The 22,500-nt window shown below is 38.7% G+C and overlaps 1 protein-coding gene and 1 pseudogene across 2 annotated transcripts in view; one reads left to right on the forward strand and one right to left on the reverse strand.

Moving 5' to 3' along the window:
* Window positions 1–1,438: 1,438 nt before the first annotated feature.
* Window positions 1,439–22,500, reverse strand: part of LOC137973429 (uncharacterized) — a 21,223-nt gene continuing 161 nt past the window's right edge. Inside the window, exons 1-7 of one of the 2 annotated variants that reach the window (XM_068820232.1) lie at window positions 21,867–22,500; window positions 13,744–13,870; window positions 6,949–7,034; window positions 5,904–6,002; window positions 3,811–3,841; window positions 2,401–2,484; window positions 1,439–1,699 (exon numbers count right to left, since the gene is read on the reverse strand). The exon at window positions 21,867–22,500 is cut by the window's right edge and continues 161 nt beyond it. In XM_068820232.1, coding sequence (XP_068676333.1) covers window positions 2,438–2,484; window positions 3,811–3,841; window positions 5,904–6,002; window positions 6,949–7,034; window positions 13,744–13,870; window positions 21,867–21,944 — 468 coding nt within the window. In that variant the 5' untranslated portion in view covers window positions 21,945–22,500 and the 3' untranslated portion in view covers window positions 1,439–1,699; window positions 2,401–2,437. Of the gene's footprint in view, window positions 1,700–2,400; window positions 2,485–3,790; window positions 3,842–5,903; window positions 6,003–6,948; window positions 7,035–13,743; window positions 13,871–21,866 lie in introns of both variants that reach the window. The other variant, XM_068820231.1, reaches the window with a different exon arrangement.
* Window positions 9,594–11,277, forward strand: LOC137973486 (uncharacterized; annotated as a pseudogene).

Below are 22,500 nucleotides of genomic sequence, written 5' to 3' on the forward strand. Positions count from 1 at the left end.
ATCCCTCGTGCGTCACATCTCACTATTTAACGACTTGCATATCGTTAAAAATTGACTCCTCTCTAATGGGGGTAAAAAGGGGGTCGAACCAGCCTCTATCGGTACTTTGGTTGTCGCCATCATGATTTCAAATACTTCAGGTTCACGTGTTCACAAGTTTGATTTTGCACCTCGTGTCGGATGTTCAGCTACAAACTCTGTTTTGATTGGCCACACTACCTCACGATGTAAATGGTTCTCCCTGAAGTCTAAATAGATAAGTTTCGTTTCTTCTGATGAAACAAAAAAACAAACGATTTACACATGGACATTGCCTCATCAGTCATAATTTTTTTCTTGCTACGGCCATGGTGGTGACCCAACCATAGAGTTAAGTGCGATCGTAGAATATTAATTTTGTTTATATTTAAAGCTGTTGTTCACGGCATTAATTCCAATCAAGACCAGTAAACAGATGCTTTACAAGTTTATCCGATGATATTTAAAAATATTCAATGCTTTTTTGCAACAATACCGGGAGAATAATAAAAATATGCAATTAGCCCAGTGAGATCTGTTACCAAGTCATGCGCTAACCGGACATTGCGTTGTTTGCGGAAACTCAAAAACTCGTTTCCTGTTACGCACATAATTCTTTAAAAACGATTTCTCCCACTATATATTACGAAGCCTGTGGTGTATAGTGGTTATCGCGGGCGCCTCTGAATGACGAGATTCCGAATTGGAATCCTACTTCGAATACTATCCACGAAGTCTCTGTACCAAGAGCAGTCGCATAAAAAACCCCACGGAAAAATGCAGGTTAACTCCAAATTCCCTGCATTCACCTTATTCCAAAATGGCCTCCGTTTTAGTATTCTTTTGTTTCCATGCAAATCGGCCCTTGTGGCCTCGTTTTCAAACGTACAATTCAAAAGAATATTTAACCTTGAACGAGGCCATAGGGGCTAACTTGCTGTTTGTCTCGGTTTCGAAGTGAGTCTTAGTCCTCAACTACTGTAAGGGAAATGAGTTTGATTTGCACAAGAATACGTAACTCGTTTCTATTTGAATGGTTGTGCACCAGGACTCGCTTTGAAACTGAGGCATGCAGCAACTCGGAAATGGGCTTTTAAAGCACTCGTTCCAAATTCCCTGCGTCTGAGCATTTAAACAAAATGCCATAGTGGTTATGGGCAGCTTCTGCAAGTACCGGAACAGAAATTACGTAAAACAAGATTAACGAAAAACAGAAAACAAATTAGCTCTAAATAAAAACTAATCCCAAGTGACGAAAAACACAATGCTTTCCGGTGTCTGCAGAAAGACCCTACTTATTCTTATGTCAACGTTCGTTTTCAAATAGCATAAGCTGCTTATTCTTGCCCTTGTGATTGCGTCGACACTAGTGAATAGCGGGCTGTCTCTCCCAACTCAAATATTGAACAAAACATATGGGTGCCACCTTACGACTTTATTGCAAAATGTTACAAATCCCAACTAGAAACAAAGTTAACAAACAAATCAAAAAAAAAATCACAAATGTTATAACTTTCAGTGCATGAGAACACGCTTTTTAGTTGCTTTTATCTGTGCCTAAAATTCATGGTAACTTGACACTTATAAAAGGCACCAGAGGAAAGAGAACTCATAATGAGTACGCTTAAACGAATGGCTTATACGGTACAACAGCAGGAGGAGCTCCGCTAGCAGCTTGACCCTGAGTATGAAAAAAAAAAAAAAAGATTTGCATTTTGAGCAGTAAAACTAAAACTTAACAAGACTGATTACTTCGCACAATCACGATATATACCGATGAAACGATAGGAATCTGACCTTAGCACGGCACGAGGAAAATACGCGCTCACTGCGCTGAGCGCGGGAAAAAGAATGCAAATAGGTTACAGTGGATGTTGCTTTGGGCCTCGCTTGGTAGCATCACAGGCAGACCACCCTATGTTGGCGTGGTTGTTATCGATCTATATTCCTCTGTATTTCTTTCCCGCAACCCTCTGTTGTCCAAAAGGTGGATAACGCTATCCACCCTTCGAACAACTGGGACAAGATCAATAACAACCACATCAACAGAGGGTGGTCTGCCCGTGGTCGCACCGGTTTGGAAGCAGCGTATCTGCGTAACAAGTGTACTGGAATTGAAATCAAGTCCTGCTATTGGAAAGGTTGAACCTACTAGTCCTCCTCACTAATGTTGGAATGCCTAGAAATTTGTCGTGTTTATAGCATCACTTTCTTTGGCCCTAAAAAGCCTCTGGAGGGAGCTGTCAGATAATTAATCATTTATAAATTATTTATTTATAGATATGAAGTGAAGCATTTTAGTTACGCCAATTGTAGTAATCTAAAATCAAATCGCGAAGTTATCTTTACAGTCAATTACGAACCGCCCTTTTAATTCCTTACCGGGGGACCATATCCCGCGGATACACCAGATGGGTCCTCACGAAGAGCTTCGTGGAACGAGTACACCACGATAAGAAAATAAATCTGTAAGATGGAATGAAAAAGCGCCAACAATGAGAATTGGAAGCAAAAAAAAAAAAAAAAAGATTGCACAGAGTGACTGACTACTTTGCAGCAAAATTCAGTTCCTGCAGCAAAATTTGCCCTGAGCGTGATTTAAACCCACGTCGCCCCGTTACTAGTTGGGTGTGATAACCACTACACCACCAGGAGGGCAAACATGCCGGCAACACAGCCATCGAAGAGGTGACTTACGTGGTTAGGGCGTGGGCCTCCCGGGAAATTTTCTTTCAAGGTGACAAGGTGACAACTTTGCCCAAATATTAATTAACTTATGAAGACTTCTTAAAGCAAATTGATTATAATCGAACGTCAAATGTTTCGCCGGTTAGGGCTTTCTTCAGTGACAAATAAGTTATTTTACAAGACAGAATATATAACAAGTAAAGAACAATGGTCTTTGATAAGGTTCATTAAGCCTGCTAGTGTATGGTCAGGACACGTCCAATACAACCATTCATGATGGTTTCAGTGTTTTGCTTACTGATTTCGAGCGTTTCAATGATCTTGCGTGTCTGATGTTTGTGTGTGTGTGTATAGAAGAGTTTCCCCGTGTTTACATCGCCTCTTCTAAACTCCGGGGAGGTTCGGAAAATTCGAGACAGTTATGCAAACCCAATATTCCTAACTAACGCGGGAAAAAGTCCTGTATTGCTTTTATAAAATATTTCTCAAAAATAATTCGACAATTGAAGGAAAATGGTTTTTTTTTTACTTGAAAGGGATTTTCTTGGTACACGCTCTTATTTCCTACCAGACAATCAAAGCGCGTGTCTGATAACACATAACCAAACAAAATTGTGATGTCATAGCCGTCAGTTACATATTCTTATCTAAACACAGCTATTGACCAATGAAAGTGCGCGTACTATCCTAATTGTTTTACAAATTAATTATATAATTATGTACCGGTAAGTATACAAAACATCTCGGCAGATCTACTCAATTAGCCACTATCAAAGATACCATAATGACATAAGCATCGTTTTTATTTTCTCTTGGGACTTATAATGGTCCCAAAAGAAAATGGAAACAAAGCTTATGCAAAATTCTGGAAGGACAAACAAAGAGTATTATGGTATTTTTGATAGTGGCCAAATGTGGAATTCATTCAACTCAACGTTGCATGGTACGGTTACTTCTGCAGGTACCGGAGCAGAGATTACGTAAAACAAAACAAACAAAAGACAGAAAACCAAACAACTATCCGGAGTGACCAAAAAATACAATGCTTTCCGGTACCTGCAGAAAGACCCTAAGGTGCACCTACCGAAGGCACACAGGACATACCATAGACAATGACTATTGCAGAGACAGCGGCCTGAAAACAACAACACAACATACATAATAAGGATAAGTTACACATAATCAACAAAAGAAAACAAAAGCCAACTTGAAAGTGACTTCAACAGTGCATTAGCTTGAATGCGCTAACTAGTAGAGAGTACAGTATTCAGTCATTCCCGTCCACGGAGGTTGAAATTCTTTCGGTCAATACGAGCAACACAGGGATTAACATGGACCCCTTGCAGTTTCAAAAATGTGGCAGTCTTAGTACTAAGCCGATTTTCTGATGCACACTGATTGAGCATTGTACAATTCCGAGAAGGAACGGAAACTACTGAGCTTTTCACGGCTTTCCTTGTTCGAAACAATTTTCAGGTCTAATAGAGCGGTTTTTAATTGAGTGTCAAAAGTAATTAGGTAATTACTTTGGTTTATGATTACCTTACTCAGTGACGTGATTGGATCAAAGTTCTCGCGCGCCAAGTTTTTCAACCAATCAGAAGTGAAACCAAAGCCAAACGTGGCTTGTCCATGCACATTTTCCCGCGCTTTGTGTCGGCTACGTGTAATTACTTCGAGTTTTGATTGGTTTCCTGGATTGTCTCCGTCCTTTTTGATTGGCCAAAGTAATTACTTTGGTTTTGGTTTTACGACACTCAATTGAAACTCACTCTAATGACAAATTATTCATTAATTTTGGCCCAAGATGTCAGCGTTAATTTATAATTTCACATGTGAAATTACAATGTTGCCATGGCAACTTTTCCAACAGTACCAAAGTGGCGTCCAGGTTTGAAACAAACCCTCGTCTTATGAACGCAATCAATTTATCACCCATGATATTAATAGCTAATAAAATGGTATACTCATGAAATTAGGAAATAATTTCACTTGCGTTTTGTCCAAAATCAAATAAGGTCCTTCGCCTTTGGACAAAACGCAAGTGAAATTATTCCCTAATTTCACTCGCAGTTCAGTTCCAGTATAACACCAGTGCAAAAAGTGTACCACAAGTGCAAATTACGCGTCGAAATTCTGGATTATGATTGGCTAATAAACAATAGGGTTTGGTAAGAACCAATCAAATCTGTTTGGAAATTAAATGCGAACCCTGAATGCCGCAATTTATGGCGAATTTTTTCATGTATATTACAAGAAGCGTATGATCTTGAAGGGTTTAATTCTCGTTCAGAGCTGGGTGTTTTAAGTTTAAAAATTTAATTATTTGGATTTAACGTATCTCGCGCATTTTCCCGTGCGTGCAAGTTGGATCTTATTTTTGTCCATATTTGGGCATAAAACTGGTGTTATAAATCCCCAGCTTTGTTCTAAGGAAAAGAGTTGCAAGTTACACGCTTCAAGGTCATGTAGTTTTGATATTATTAATTGTTATATCTCTCAGATAGTACGGGCGCTGTAATTGGCTAAATTAGCGGGCCGTATTCTACAGTACGGCCCGCTGTACAGCCCGCTAAATCTAAAATTTCGATAAAACATCATCTAGCGAGTTTTTCATGTCATTTCTGTTGCATAAACTTGTACTGGAAACTGTTTGAATCTTGCAAGCAACTATTTCAAACTTAACAGCCAAGAAGATTTAGTTTTTGGAATTTTGGCACGGCAATCTTTGTGGCAGTTGAACCTTCCGTTTGACTTTGAGTAGTTTCCTTGCCCGCGCGCCGGATTAACCTCAGAGATATAATAAATATCTTACTAACCGAGTTTTCTTGGTCCGTACTGTAAGTTACGGATCCTCGTTTTTTCCCGTTGATTTATGGCCCAAGCGCGAAGCCGGCGGGCCATAAATCAACGGGAAAAACTCTGTCCGTAACTTACAGTACGGACCGAGAAAACTCGGTTAGTAAGAGGTATGTAATCACATGATTTTTCTTACGCTATTTGGAATAAATAAGCACTTGTAATTTTCAAAGATGTCAAATTGCACTAGTGCTTATTTAAATCCAAATTGCCTGCGAAATCATGAGATTATCTATACTAAGTGAATAGATTGCGCACTATGATGGAGGATGTCGTCTTGTTGAATCTGACTTAAAGGTAATATTTTATGTTATTTATCCCAGAAGCTAAATACATACCCACTTCAAGACAATTATATAGAAAATCCACACTCCCAGGTTGTAGCCGAGGACAATCACATACCAGGCAAGATATGGAAGGACCAAGAAGCGATTTTTCTGAAAAAGTGGAATTGAGATGTGTAATTGAGATTGTCGCTCACAGTGTCGAGCCTCTGTCTTACTATTAAATTCTAACATCGAATTACAAAATCGAGCATGTCCGAGGTTACAAAGGTGTAACTTAAAGAAGAAAAAGAATTACAGGCAAATGACTAGTCTTAAAGATTACCTAATACATTATCATAATTACATTACATAATCATAATAAATTTTGAAAAAGTTAGAAGAACTGGTATGCCAATTATAATTACCTCTAATTTTATTTAAAAATGCTTGAAACATGAATAAATATTGATTTGCCATACTACAGTAATTACCAGGCCAGGGTTAATACAGATCCTTAGGTTTTACTGACATGATCAACAGCGATGTTTTTTAACGAAGACAAAAGAAAAAAGTTTGCATAGAGCGAGTTTCAATCGAGTGTCGTAAAAACCAAAACCAAAGTAATTACTTTGGCCGATCAAAAAGGACGGAGACAATCCAGTAAACCATTCAAAACTCGAAGTAATTACACGTAGCCGACACAAAGCGCGGGAAAATGTGCACGCGCGAGACACGATTGGTTTTGGTTTCATTTCTGATTGGTTGAAAAAGACTGGCGCCAGAACTTTGAGCCAATCACTGAGTGAAGTAATCATAAACCAAAGCAATACGCTAATTTCTTTCGACACTAAATTGAAAACCGCTCTAATAATAGGGTTCAGTTTCCGGAGTATTGGATCGAGATTCCAACATGGCCATGCACTGTTTCATTGTTTAGGAACTCCAACATGGCGGCCGTGACGTCAAGTGAAAATCAAGAACAAACAAAAATGTAACCAGGTTCTCACTTTTTGTTTGACATTGAGAAAAAGTCTTGCATACATAAAATGATTGAAAACAAGTGCTTGATCGCTGTTAAAGGAATGTTAGCGTAGGGAGTAGGTTGAAAGGCCCTTACCAAGCAGCAGGCTACAAGAAGTAATATGCTTGTCAAAAGCACAATAATTTTGAAAACTGCGTCGACTTTGCGCAAGTTGGTAATAACTAAAAGAAATCAATAAAATAAAAAAAAGAATAAAACAGTTGAGATTCAAAGAAAACACTTGACTGTCGATTATTTCTAAGAGACAGTAAAGAGAGAAGAGCAAAACACTAGCTATTCGTTTGCAATAAATTGGGAGCTAGTTGAAAAAAAAAAAGAAAGAAAAAGAAAAACAAGACGTTTAATGAGGAAAAACAATATGTTTTTGCACGCTCGGCACGTGCGTTTCAAATCAAGAACCCGGCGTACTGCACGTGCGGCACACGGTTGAACTCCGCGTAACAACGAGGTAGGTATGATCTCCAAGCATTGACATTATGCTCCAATGGGTATTCTTCAGCACCTATATTGCGCCCTATATTTTACGGTGGCCCACAAGGGACATACTGCAAATAAAATAAAGTTTCTTCAAATTTACAAAACGAGTTGCTGCAAATTAAAACATCAAAAGTATGCGTGCGCATTGAAGGAAGGGCAGGTACAAAACACAGGTCACAGATCACAGTTCTATGACACAGGCCATTGTTTTAACAATATTAAATTTTCCTAAGCATCCATTAATTTAAAGCTAACATTAGGCCTAATTAGGTCCAATTAGGCCTAATGTTAGCATTTGTAAAATAGTTAAGCCCGCCGCACACTTGAGGATGGAGCTGAGCAAACTGCCTCGCGAGGCGGTTTGCTCAGCAGTTTCCTCACGTGTGCGGGGAAATTGTGGTGAGAAATTCGCCTCGCGAGGCCGTGAGGATAAAATCAAGCATGTTTGATATTTTTGGCCCGGCGAGACAAATTCCTCAATGTGTGCAGCCATCGTGAGAATCGAGCTGAGCTTGGTTTAATCAAGCATCCAATAAAAATACATGGCATACACACGTGACTCCAGCGGTTCAAGATGGTGTCGGAGGAAGAAATTCCGACGTCACTGAAGTCACGTGAGAATGCCATGTATTTTTACTGGAAGCTTCATTGAACAAGCTCAACCCGAGTCTCACGATGGCCGCACACAATGAGGAATTTGCCTCGCAAAGCGAAAAATATTAAACATGTATGATTTTTTCCTCACGGCCGGCCTCGCGAGGCCAATTTTGCACCAAAAGTTCCCCGCACACGGTGAGAAAACGGCTGAGCAAACCACCTCGCGAGGCAGTTTGCTCAGCTCTTTCCTCACCGTGTGCGGCGGGCTTTATGATTGTCTCTGTTTTGGTAAACAATGACCTGTGACCTGTGTTTTGTACCTGCCTTTTCTTCAGTGCGCGTGCATACTTTTGATGTTTTAATGCGCAGCAACATTCTTTAAATTTGCAACAACTGTTTTGAACTTGCAGCAACTTTTTTTTTTTTAATTTGCAGTAACTTTATTTTATTTGCAGCAACTCTTTAATTTGTGGGCCACCGTATATATCAAACTCTTCACCCTTACCTATACTATGGAATAATGAGTTGGGGTACTGCTTGCCATTCTATATTAATTACAGTTAGGACAAAACAAAGCAAATGCATCAGAGCTTTTTTTTTTTTTTTGTATTAACTTCAAGAAGTACAACAATATATTATAAGCTCTTGGAAGTTTTGGAGAATGTTTGTAACCTGAAAATATGTTACCTTGTTTACAAAATTAAGCGTGCTAAAGTTGATATTGCATTGCTCTAGATAATCCGCAAACCAAAACCTATACAGACCAGCATCCCAAACAAACTGTATACTATCTAGATTTAAATCAATTTCTTCAAGGCTGTGGAAAACAATCCCATTGGTAATTAAACGTCTCCATTAAACGGTTACTGGTTCAAAAGAAAAACAAAAACAAAAAAACAGTACAAGTCCTTTAGTTATTGGAAAATAAAAACTAAAAAGGAAGTTCTACACGTTACAAAAGCATTGAGTAATTATTAGAACAGGTAGTACATAATTTTATTAAAAACTGAACTACGGATATCAGATTTCATTGGCTCGCCGGACACAGGCTATCAGTTCATATATCTACCTTACATGGTGAAACTGAAACTGAAAACTGAAAAACTTTATTTAGACACATGACATTGATGAGCCTAAAAAAGACTCGTTACAAAAATGTACGTGTATCTACATTAGTATATAAATTAAGAAAATACTAGAGTAAGAATCTATAATAAAATTACCTATCCATACTATTAATTTATAATAGCATCTAGTTAGAGCAGGAATTGCAGCGACACTCGTCCTGGCTCAACTTAAGTTTCTTTAGTTTTGCCATAAAATTCTTAAGATTTGGGGCCTCCCTAACATGCAAAGGTATCTTGTTCCAGAGGCGGCACGCAATCAAGGAATGCGTCAGCAATAAAGCGAGCTGAAAACATTTTTGCAGCTCTGAGAAAAAAATGCCGCTTCTCGAAGGTTATCTATCACTTCATATCCAGCGCGCCCTCGTAGAATATTGTTAAATATATATAAAGAGTATATGAGAGAAACCCTGACCCTATACACCGAATGCAAATATGGCGGACCACTTGGGCGGCCCGGGCCTAGTTGCGTGAAGGCGAGGCTAGTGAGGCCGGCTTTTCCCTGTGTTTTGATCGTTACGAATGGCTGCTTCACGTTCCCTCACAGAAGACGATATTCCTGGAGCTTCTCTTCAAGGCAGATCGCCTGCCACGCTAAAAAATGAAGAACTTCGTTTCTGGCTGAAATGTAGAGGCGATACATTGAAAGGATTGAAAAAAAAAGCAAAATTAGTGAAAAGGTAGGATGGTTGTGCTTCGACTGCGAATTCGGGGCGATTTCGCGCCTGGCTTAGACATGATTGCGGTAACCAAAGTTTTAAAACTATGTTATCTTTCCTTCTGTTTAGGGTTGAGGAATATATTAAAGAAGGTCGTGATCAAAATATAGTAGATCCGGATCCTGACTCCGTATATTCAAAGCGCAAGGAACGCTTGGATAAAACCAAAGATGACAACTCCGGCATTTGCGCAACTCAAATTCCTTTGAGTTTCCCCTCATATGGCTGGTCTGCAGACATACGGCGAATGCCCTTTTTCACCCGTGCCGAAATGAATCTCCATATTTCAAAGTCTGGAAAGAGAATTGATCCGACAAGTAAAGCCCACTCCGTTCCAACGAGTATTCGGAAAGCGACAACTTTTCTGAACGGCGAATACTTAAAGAGCATCTCTGCAGCTAGCGACGAGAACTATTTTTATTTCCAGTCACACTGCTATCACAGCTTTCGGAAGAATGATGCCTCACACGACTTAAAAGTCGCATTGTGCATTTTTAGTGGGGAAGTGAAACATGCTTCATTCTCCTGCGTTGCTGGGAAGGTTGGTTTTTGTAACCATATATTAGCACTCTTAATGAAGATTTGCAAATTCTCATTATATGAATGTAAAACTGTCCATGAACTTGAAAACGAAGAAGACATGCAGCCAAAGCAGGCATGTACTTCCTCTTTACAGCAGTGGCATAGGAAGGGAAGAGGAAACGCTATTAATCCGCAACCAGCAATGGAAGTGCTTGTAGCAAAAACCTACCTGGAGCAGACCAGATCATCAGCTCGAGATCCTGGTGTCAGATGTACACTTTATGAGGCAAGGAATAATATCCGGGGGCAAAAGGCAGATGAAGAGAAACTATTGGCAACCTTGAAAGAATTGAACCCAAATGTGGCCTTAGCACAGATTATGACTGCAAGGTCTGATTCTATTCCCTTAGTGGAAACCAAATTTGGTCTTATAATGGACGGAAAAAGGAACCATGAATCTCTGGTAAAAAATCTTATAAATCCAAAGCCTTTTTAGTCAAGATATGCTAATCATGGACTTAAATATGAGCCAATTGCCTTAGAACAATACCAGAATTATATGTCCTCTATTAACAAGCCAGTGAAGGTTTTTAAGTCAGGACTTGTAATAAGCATGGATGCCCCATACTTGGATGCTCTCATCCGTTTTGTCTTTCTGAGGTCAAATGCCCAGAAACCAAGTACTTAGTCACCCCCCTGGATGCATGCTCTGATAGCAGCTTTTTTAAGGAAGAAGCCGATGGAAAGCCTAAACTTAAACGCACCATAAGTACTATGTCCAAGTGCAAGGGCTGATGGGTGTGACCAGGGCAAAATGGTGCGATTTCGTCGTCTACACCAGTAAAGGAATGAGCATCGAGCGAATTCCATTTGACCCTCACTTTTGGAACAGTTTAAAGGTCACATTGAAACTGTATTATTTTAAACACTTCCTAGCTACAGCGGCTAGAGAACCAAGAGCATAAGGCAAAATCACTGTTCTTAACATGTATGTTTACTAAATGGTGAGCCCCAAGGTAGGTATTTAAACATCAAAACAATTAACTACTGTTCATATCTAATTCTGGTTTTAAATTTGTCAAACCAGTTTGATTTATGATTTTACATGTTTCTAAATATCATGTTTTAAACACAAAAAGAGACAAAAACAACACTGGTTTGAAAGATATTTCAACTAAGATAAATGTAAACAACAACATTGACTTAGTAAAACAATATAGCATAAACAGATCGTGTGATATTAGATATGAGTGAATCCTGAGTGTTGCATAGGAAAGCGCAGTCCACATTTGGTTTACAACACTAAATAAACTCAGAGGAACAATTTCTTCTTCGGAGGCAGAGGATGTCTTTTCGGAGGAGCTTTTCTTTTCCTCGGGGCAGGAACTGACCAAGCAAATCTGCTTGGAACGCCACCAGCAACCACATAAGCCCGTCCATTAAATGATTTTCTTATATCTTCACGCCTAAAATGCAGCGAACAAACTTTTGTTCCATCGACAATCTTAAACTCCTTTCCTTCTTCAAGGCGAATTGCGTGAATCCACTGTTTTTTTCCTCAGAGGAGAGCGTGGAAATTCAAAGAAAGAAACTTTCTCTCCTGTGGACGTCTTCTATCCTTTCTGATTACATTCAGGGACGCAAAAACTCGTAACCATATCGAAAAAGCACAGAACAGAACGATTACAAAGGAAATACTCTATGGACTCGTACTCAAAGGACGCGTTGTCAAAACAAACGCGAGGCCTCACTAGCCTCGCTTTCGCGCAAGTAGACCCGGGCCGCCCGAGTGATCCGCCATATTTGCATTCGGTGTATACACCCTAAATTATTATATTTTTAACTGAATAAGGGTTTTAAATAAAACTCGCCCTGGGGTGGATTTGAACCCAAATCTCCCCGTTACTACTCGGGTGTGATAACCACTACATCATGAGGACAACCATGCTGGCAATACAGAAATCGAATATGTGATTTACGTGATTAAAAACACATACAAACATATACAATCTTTGACTTTCTTTTCCACTTATCTTCTTTAATGTACTGAATTTTCCTCGACTGTCTATTTTTATTGAGGTAGTGGCCCTAACCCCAATTCGAGGCAACGCCAAAGCTTTAGTTGCTTTGACCACTACGCATGTTCTAAATATCAACAAAGTTCCTGGCAATTTTATTCCTGGAAAGTATGTACACATTTTGCATGCCATACGACTTGAAATAATTGCAAAAAGTATTAGATTCAAGCAAATATACATTTTTCATGACTTTTTCGTCACTTGCGTCGTCTTTGTTTGAGCTCTCTATTTTTATCCAAAGGTTTTAAGGATTAAATTTGGAAACATGGAAATCGAAGGAAAAGTGGCATTATTCCTGTAAGGAATCATGCTATTTAATTATGTCGTCGACTTTGACCTCCTCGGTTCACTAGATGCATTCAGCCAGAAAAATGAGTCAATCATAGATAAGGACGGAGTAAAGATAGATCTAGTTAGGGGATTGCATTCTCCGTGACTGACGTTCTTAGCTGTACCTTCACAGAGTAAACTTGGATTATCAGGATTTTTCCCTCCCTTCCTACCCTTGCTCTGTCCTTCGTTTTTCTTTCTTTCATTCTTAGGTGTAGGCGCTTTTTGTCGCCCAACCTTTGCTGAACATGGCTATAATTCACTGCGGTTTTTTTAGATTTCAATGATGACATAATAAATAGCCACGTTGGTTGCCGAATAACGCCAACATGTTTGTAGTTGTCGTTTTAGAGATTTCCATGTCTCAGCAAACTTAGTGCGACCACTAGCAAAGTGCATGGCTTTCTCTATTTAGCAATATTCTATATCAAGGCCGGGGATAAGTGTCAACATAAAAATATTCATTGAACAAAAGTTCCGTAAATTGGCTTGCTATGACAAAAATAAAAGCACTGGCTCATTTTCTCGCTTTTCAAACTGTTCGACCAATGAAAAGCAAAAGTCTAAAGAAAAACGCTGCAAGCTCGACTTATCAGTGAGCATAATAATGTAAGTTACATATACGTTATGAGTTCGATTTCCGGTCCAACCAGGGGCTTGTTTCTCGAAAGTCCCGAAACTTTACGGGCTATTTTCGGGTATCACAATTCTCTTTGTATCTCAAGAACGGAGAAGATTTTAGTCATCGAACTTCACAGTCAGTTTGCCTTTTGTTACTTTGAAAACATGTTTAAAGATAGGCCTTCTAAAATAAGCGGTTGGTAGTTTTTCAAATGGCTTTTTCGGGCCCGAAAAGTTTTTGGGACTTTCGAGAGACGTCGCCGCACTGTTTACAGTTTTTGCGCGATGGGGCTTGTTTGTGAAATGACTTTGCTGTTGATTTCGTGCCATTCGCAATTAAACACTACTCTTCCGCTCTATTAACTGTAAGTTTGATTTAGCAAGGATTGCCATCCCACTTACCCTCGTAATACTTCAACGGGACAGACGGTAACAATTGTAATTCGGAATCTTCCCTGACCTCCTCACGGGCACTTGTAGGTACACTTGCATTGTGGAAGCCTGAATAGATCCCAAATCCTCCACTGATCTATTACAAGATATAAGTACAAAGTGAAAAGGGATCTGCACGCTGTGCGAACCAACAAGCCCAGGCTGCAAGTCGTGTTCCCTTAACTTCTTACCTCAATTTCGCACGGCCAGAATACTGAAAACTCTCTTCAACCCTCATCATTCTCACGGAAAAGCTAACTAAACGGCTTATCTACATGTAAGTCCGAAACCCTTAAAATTTACCGATGTACGAAAACAGGAAGACAAAGTACTGAAGCAAGACGATCCTCCTAAGTAATAGGGAAAAAACAACTTCTCACTTCCCAAGTCCTGATCAGTTCATCATCAATTCTTACATCAACCTCGTCACAATGACTGACGAGTGGCTACAGACCTTGCTAAAAGATTCTTAACATTTCGTGTCTGGGAAAATCGACTGGATAATCGGTTGATGTAAGAATTGATGATGAAATGATCAGGACAATAATTTTTGAGGACACTAAATCCATCGGTCTTACCATCAATATCGGCTTTCGTGGTCACTGAATCATACTGACGAAATATGCAGGGAAGTTTCTGCAGGCTTTGAACGTATAGGGCGCTTTATCTCAGCAAATCACTGCGATCCAAATTTATAATGCTTTAACATTAACACATCATTTTGATTATTACAGTCCGGTCTGGGACTGTTTGAGTGGGCAAGTGAATGATAAGCTGCAAAAATTACAAAATCGCACAGTCAGGGTACTTACTAACTAGACGCTCCGTGAGCGTACACTGTGTTGGCCGTGGCATGTGCAGCGTTCCAGGCAATTTTTTCAAGTCGAGGGTAATTAAGACCATTTAAGAGGTCACCCAGAAGTCATACCAGCAGAGACCCTTTGGCTCACACGTTCATACGACGAAACAGATCCTTTCCTGAGGTTAAAAAAACTGGCTACCGACCTATTAATTAATCATTTGTCAGAAAGAAGAAATTCCTGTCATCATTAGAGAAAATAGACACGCATTGCTTACGCGTGGTAGTGAAGTAACTCAGCGATTTATTCCATATTGTCAACTGAGCTGCGTGTTGTCTTCTGGGAGATTCAAGTTGTCTTTGCGTAATAGGTAGCTCTAACAGTGCACGATATTGTTTTGGTATTGTATATCATTGTAGTGCCATGGTAGAAGTCTTAGGTAAATAGCCCCCTGAGAAGACATGTGGTTACTAGCAAAGTACTGAACCCAGAAAGATTGAAGAAAATAAAAGAGGATCGAGAAACATTGGCTTCTGAGCTGACATGTTGATCATTTTCAAGTTCCCTCACAACGTCTTTCCACCACAAGTTTAAGTGAGCAAACGCTAACAAATGCGAACTAAGCACGGTACAGATTATGTTAGCTTGCTTTATGCAAAACAAATATTGATGCAAAAGTAAATAAATATTGATACACAGTTTTTAGGAAGAGCAGAAGGAAGTTTCCGGGACATTTTGGGAGGGTTTTTGCTACGTTCAATTTTGTTATTTTACTTTTGGCTGCACAAATAAATCGCAAAATCGAAGGTGACATCGAATTCAGCGAGCGCCGTGATCAAGTTACCGCGGCATGTTTACTCGCGAAACAGTGAAGCATCTGTGTCAAATGATGGCAAGATACCGGGTTTTTGTTAGTTTTCTTTTTCTTTCAAGTGTTATAAAGTTTGACAAGAAATGTGTGAATTCAACACAAAGATCACAATCGCCCAACTCTTGAGTTTGGCCATTGTTTCTGCAAAGTCAAAAATTAACTCTCCAAGATGAGGTTATTTATCCCCAGGTAATTCCATCGTTTTGGAAATAGTAGCTACTTTATTATTCATCGGCATCACAATTTTTGCTGATTTTGGGGCTCATTATGTTGAAACTCAAGCACACTTCCAACAGCCCTGTTTATTTTCGTGAACCCTTCCTGCTTACAGAGCAATACCACAAAAATCCTCCCGTATCAGATTTCAACCCAGGTATGCAACTTTGTTAGCTCGAAAATTACACAAATTACACAACATGATATTAAAGTTCACAAAGGCTGGAAATATCTCAGCAAAATCCTTTTCCAGCGAAAAATTAATTGAAACAAACAACATATTTACTATTAGCGGCAAAAAACCTTCCTTTTCAATTGCGTGCGTGCAAACAAGAGACACAATCGGTGTCACAACGCATATGCAATTAAATAAATTTTTGACAGTTCACATCAAACCCTTTTCGAAAGAACCTTGACCGTAAATAATGAAGAACAAAAGAGACAACAACTTTCATTCAAATAATTCTTCATTGTCACATTTCCAAATTTTTTATACCTTTGCAGAATTGAGTACCAAATACCGGTAAATGTAAATTGCCAAACAACTAAGATGCGACTTGAGTAAACACTGTGATGCATTCAAGGCGTTCGAGTCCTTCAACGTTTGTTAAATCCATAAAAAAATTGCTATTTGATTTCAGTGTTTTATATAATACCAAGTTAGTAAAATATTAGAAACAAAGCTCACTTGATATCCAAAGGCGAAAAATGAAATTGTTGTCGAAGACCATTACCCGTCGCTTAAAATCCAGATATTTATTTTTCAACGCTGTCTTGTTCATCCAATTGACCTTCCATTCTTGAGCTCCATGAGGATACATTTACTGGGTGCCAGTATGGCAAACCAAGTCGGAATCTGCGTTTCATTTGTTGGTTTTATTGTATTTTATTTTTTCGTTTTTTTTTCCGTGTCGGTAAAAGTCTTGCCTGTCACTCCCCTGCTAAGTGGTGTCTTTGTGCATAGAGCCTTTTGCGCGTATTTTCTTAGGATCGAGAGGGTAGTGGGAAATGCGTAGTTTTCTCTGGTGGACACAGTAGAATGATTAACTTAACCGGCGATGGTGTCGAAAGTCATGTATCTTTAAACAAAATATACCCTAAAAATATTGAAGATCCGTTACCAGGATTCATGATAAGAAATAAGTATAAGCGTTCTCTGGTAAAAAGTTTTAAAAAGACTATGAGTTTTTGACAGACTGAACTGCTGTCTTCAACGGAGAAAAACGTGTAAAGAATAAAAGCGAAAGAAATGATAAAAGCGAAAATATACCCTTATGGAGCTCAATAATGGAAAGTCAATTGGATACTCAACAAGACAGGCGCTGAAAAAAAAAGTCTGGAATCTTAAAAGGGACGAGTAATGGACTTCGACAACAATCTGTCGCCCGTCGAGCCGTAATCAAAGAAGAAAAATTTCCTGGGAATCGCGGTGAAAATGAGTTAACAAATTTGCATACGTGCGTTGAAATGTGATACGCGAGGAGACAGGAATTTTATTTCTCTGACAAATGATTTTGTCATTGTAGTGTAAGATGAAATTTATTTGGGAAGCCAACAATATTTCTTTAACTTCCTGGTTAATCCAATTTATTGCTACGACTTGCTAAAGCATGCGAAGATTGTTTACACGAAACTCACGCTTTTTGCGAATTTTGAGTGTCGTGAAATTACATAATTTGCATGACCATATATCACTTTACTCTAACCCAAAAACATTCAGATAGCAACAAACTTCATATTCACTTAACCATTTCTTCTGCTTTTGTGCTTGTCAGCATTGTGATTTGCGATAATTTGCAAGTCTGTTTTTGTATCTCATAGATGTTTGGATTTGTATTACATGGCCACTCAACCTCTCGATTGTGTAAATAGTTCACCCTAAGTCAAAATAGAAACGTTTCTCAGGAACCCGACAAAAAAGGCTTCTTGACCCGACAGATGAAATCTAAATATTCAGTTAAATATTACAGCAAAATTTAAAAACCAACGACGGAAGTTTCTTGGCTAAAAAGTACGTTGTTCTATTCTGAAAACGACAAACGATTGACATTCTTTCCCGTAGTTCATTTAGTTGACACAAGGTGATCACGTGCACCTTTATGGTAACGCCTAGCACGTGATCAACTTCTTTCTTTTGACAAAACATCTTGACCTTTCTGTTTATTCATAAAAGTTAGAGATTGCAGAAATTTTCGTGTTTTTAAGATCGATTGTCGTTAATCTTTCGATGAGAATTCGATTCAGAGTTATATCTGAAAAAATATGTTATTTTTTTCTTCATCTGTCGTTTGGCTTGCCTTTTTCTGGTGCAAACGCAAAGCCAAACAATGAAGTTTGAAGTTTGAAGTTTATTTATTCATAAATACATAGCAGTTAAAAAACTCAGTTGCGTATTTACTTACATAATGAAGATAAAAAAGTTACATTCATTTAATTATTAACTATCTAATTATTAAAAGGGTCCACTCGGCTAAAAACGGAAACTCTAAGCTGAGATCGCTTTAAGACATGAAGAGATAATAAAACTATTCTTAAAATGGTCGTTTTGAAGCGTGGTGACATGAAGAGATAATAAAACTATTCTTAAAATGGTCGTTTTGAAGCGTGGTACGTTAAATGGTCGCGCGCTCCTTAACAAATAAATAGTTTCATGCGTTGCTGGTAGTAACTTATAAAGGCGGTGATTGTTGTCATTTACAATCGTGTCGAAAAGTGTCTCACACATTTCGTCATAATAGATGGCTAATTCCTTAAAGTTCATAATATCAAGGGCCTCATGATAGCCATGACCAGGACAGATGATGGACATTGTTCTCTTCTGTACATGTTCTAATTCTCGCATTAAATATCTATTGGTTATTGGTTATTTATTTATTCACCACATACATTCATAGAAAGTTACAGTGAATAATAGACTAAAATAATAGAAGATAATAGAATCTTACATAAGTTTACAATGAATAATAATAATAAGAAGAAGAAGAAGAAGAAGAAGAAGAAGAAGAAGAAGAAGAAGAAGAAGAGAAATAAGAAGTGGCGAGGAGACCTCAGAAAACCCAAGGGCTTACAGTGAGAGGTCCCCTCAGAGATGTGTTAGGACTGCAAGACTAGTAAAGACATTGTATTGAGGCTTATTATTAACATACGGTGGCAAGACTATAAGGACATTAAAGAGTCGGACGTTTCATACCATTAACTTAGGAAATCAAAAAGCTTTCTTTTGAAGGTAGATAGACTAGGGGAAGACGTAACTGATGATGGCAAAGCATTCCATATCTTTGGCCCCCGAAAGGGTATAGTGAATTGTTTGATATTAGTTCGGCAGGTATGAGGTCGAAAATAATCGGAGTATCTGGTATAATAATTATGAATTTGACCGCTAGTCAGAAATAAATTTAAAAAGGGCGAAGGGAGCAAAGGATGGTGATAGGAAAACATAAATTTTGCAGTATAAAAGGAATTCACTTTAAAAATATCTAGGATATATTCTAGGCAAACTGTAGTGAAAGACCGGTACCGCATAAGCCATGATTGATCTAATACAACTAGAGTAAAAATACTTTAGATCAGTGCGAGAAAGATTGGCTCTCTTAAGTTGAATCAAAAAATATAATCTCTTAGAGGCCTTCTTAAAAATTTCATTAATATGGATATTCCAGGTCAAATTACTGGAAATATTAAGACCCAAAAGCTTTACATTTTCTACTACTTCCAAAGTATCGCCATTGATGACAATGGGCTCAAATTCTTGCTGGGACTTTGTAAAAGATATTTGCATCTCTTTACACTTTTCAGTGTTCAGTTGGACTCTGTTTTCTAGTGACCATTGCATTACTTTATCTGCATAACGCTGTGCATTACTAAGCTCCCCTTTCGCCACCGTTTCGGAAATGGTGGTATCGTCTACATATTTCCATGAGTGAGCATTTTCGACTACAAGGTCATTAATCATAATTTTAAAAAGCCAAGGCTCTTGTTTGGTTCCCTGGGAGACGCCCGTGGGGACTGATCCCCACTCAGATACCCATCCCTCACCAAGTTTGTTTCTTTGAGATCTGTCTGACAAAAAGTAGATAATCCAGTTTAATTATGCTATTTGGCACGTTTAACTTACATAATTTCCTTATAAGAATGCTATGGTCGATTAAGTCAAAAGCCTTACGATAATCGAACAGAACAGTTCTTATGGTAGCACTATTTCCGTCGGTGCCCTTAGATCAATCATGAAGCATGTCCAATAAAGCGAGGGTGGTGGAAGACTTTGGTACAGCGCCATACTGATTCATATCGAGTTTATTTAGAACGGCAGGCATGATGTAATCGCGTACCACGAGCTCCTCTGCTACTTTCGAGACAAATGGAGTGAGTGAAATGGGTCTAAGATCCTTCTTTAAGATTTTTACAGGTTTTTTCTTAGGAAGCGGAGTTACATCAGCCAATTTCCACGAACGAGGTAGATGTTGCTCTTTAAACGATGCGTTGAGAATTCTGCTTACAGGAAGAGCAATAAGGTCCGCGTATTCTCGCAGAAGCCAATTGGGAATCCTGTCAGGGCCACACCATTTAAAGAGAATGAGTTTTGATAGTATTTTCCAAACACGTTCTTCTGATACTTCTTGGAACTCCGGGAAATTTTTTTAATTTTTGACCTGGCATCAGATTAGACATTATGAAGCGGAAACAACACCTTCAGTCCTTTCTTAGTGTGTGCAATAAACGTTTGCTTAGTGCAACTGCAAGGCATTCTGGAAAACGTCCGTCAGAGCAATTTGCATTTAGTTTTTTGCAGACTATTTATTTAAAGAAGAAATGTGTGAATTTTACTCAAGAGCGTGTTTTGTTATCTTTAAACTGAATTTATTACCAAAGCTTTAAAAATCTAAAAGACCTAAAAATGGGACAGGACATTACAAAATAATTAAACGTGTGAACGTGTGAGCCAAAGGGCCTCTGCTGGCGCGACATGTGGGTGACCCCTCAAATGGTCTTAATGACGCCCCACTTGAAAAAATAACTGGAACGCTGCAGCTCAATACCACCAAATTCAGTGCCTTCTTTTTTTGTGTAAGGCGTACCACAGGCAACCCAGTGTAAGCTTTTTGGCGGCTTCTAGTTTGTTTAAAGATCCACTAAAACGTCATTCACGTTACAATGACTTTCGACGCCACTGAATTAGTGAAATTTCCAATTGTTACCGGAAGACTGTGCAGAGTTGAGAACAAGTAAATACAAATAGCGAGACAGATGAGATAACAGATTCACTTTATGGATTCCTTCTCTGTCTTTGTTGAACCCATACTGAGTTACCAGAGAATTTTTCATTTGGTTTCAGTGTTGTACAAAACAGCACACTTGGCAAAATATTAGAAATACAGCTCACTTTGATTTCGGCTCGACGGGCAAAAGATTGTTGTCGAAGTCCATTACTCGTCGCTTTTAAGATTCCAGATCTTGTTTATCCTATTGAAGTTCCATTCTTGAGCTCCATAAGGGTATATTTTGTTTAACGATGCACTATATATAACGCCATCCGCGTTACAATGACTTTCGAGCCATTGAAGGTTAATTAAAGTCCTCCGGTGTGAACCAGAGAAATCTATGCGTTACCCCAGCCCCCTTAAACCTAACAAAATACGCACAGAAGACTCTATGCACAAAGACACCACTTAGCAGGGGAGTGACAAGCAAGACTTTTCATGACACGGAAATTTAAAAAAGAAGTAAAAAATGAATAAAAAAGCAAACGCATTTTCTAACTGGATTGCCTATGGCAACCCAGTGAAAATAAAACCAACAAATGAAACGCAGATTCCGACTGGGTTTGGCAACCCAGTAATTACACTTCGATACGACCTACATACGCTTAAGTGCATGAAAGAAGCTGTCTCTTCGACGTAAATAAGACAAAGTCCTAAGTATTTACAAAATAAAACAGGAAATATTATCGTGAAACATATTTTCCTGCATATTTCTTGCACCGGAATATCTTCGACGCCCTTTGACTCAACGCCTTGATGAATAGTATACAGTGACTTGAGAAACTTTGAGAGAAAACGTACTCTGAAAACCCAATACTAATAATTATCTCCAACGAAGTTCTGTTATTGCGGGGCCTTTACGCAATTACGCACTAGAATTTAACTTGGTCTATCTTAAACGCAAGACGAAGAAAACCGTTGAGAAAACTCATGCCAACTTTCACTCACCACGCTCCAAATGGCAATCAGAAAAACTCCAATCCTCAGACCACAGCCGCAGCAACAAGTGCGTACTAAGACAGCCATTGCGATATTTGCTCTTCGTAGTTCGTAGTTCGCAATTCCACAGCAAATGAAAAAACTTCAATGTGATGGCGTGTTGGATAGGTTACGGGAACCAAACAGAGCACGCACACATTTAGCTGCCATCAGAGTTAATTAACACTGCTGTCATCCAGCAGCCAATCACAATACTGATAATAAATTCTTGGTGTCACTTTTCCCAAAGTCATTGATCGCTTCCGGTAATTCTACTTTTTTATTAAAAGCTGGATCCAGGAAAATGCAAAATTCCGAAAACCAAAATGGCAAATTCTGTGGTAACTTTGTCTCGCTGGATAGGGGGTTTAACAAACTCATTACTGGGTTGCCAAACCCAGTCGGAATCTGGGTTTCATTTCGTGTTTTTTTAATTTTAATTTTTTAATTTTTTATTATTTTTATTTTTTATTTTTTTCCGTGTCGAGATAAGTCTTGCCTGTCACTCCTCTGCTAAGTGCCCGTACGAAAACTTTAGGCCTGACAGAAGCCTTAATTAGGCCTGAATTTTAAAGGCTAACAGCTGCCTCACACGACACTAACT

This window comes from Montipora foliosa, chromosome 10 (genome assembly GCF_036669935.1).
Source record: "Montipora foliosa isolate CH-2021 chromosome 10, ASM3666993v2, whole genome shotgun sequence".
Classification (NCBI taxonomy): Eukaryota; Metazoa; Cnidaria; class Anthozoa; order Scleractinia; family Acroporidae; genus Montipora; species Montipora foliosa.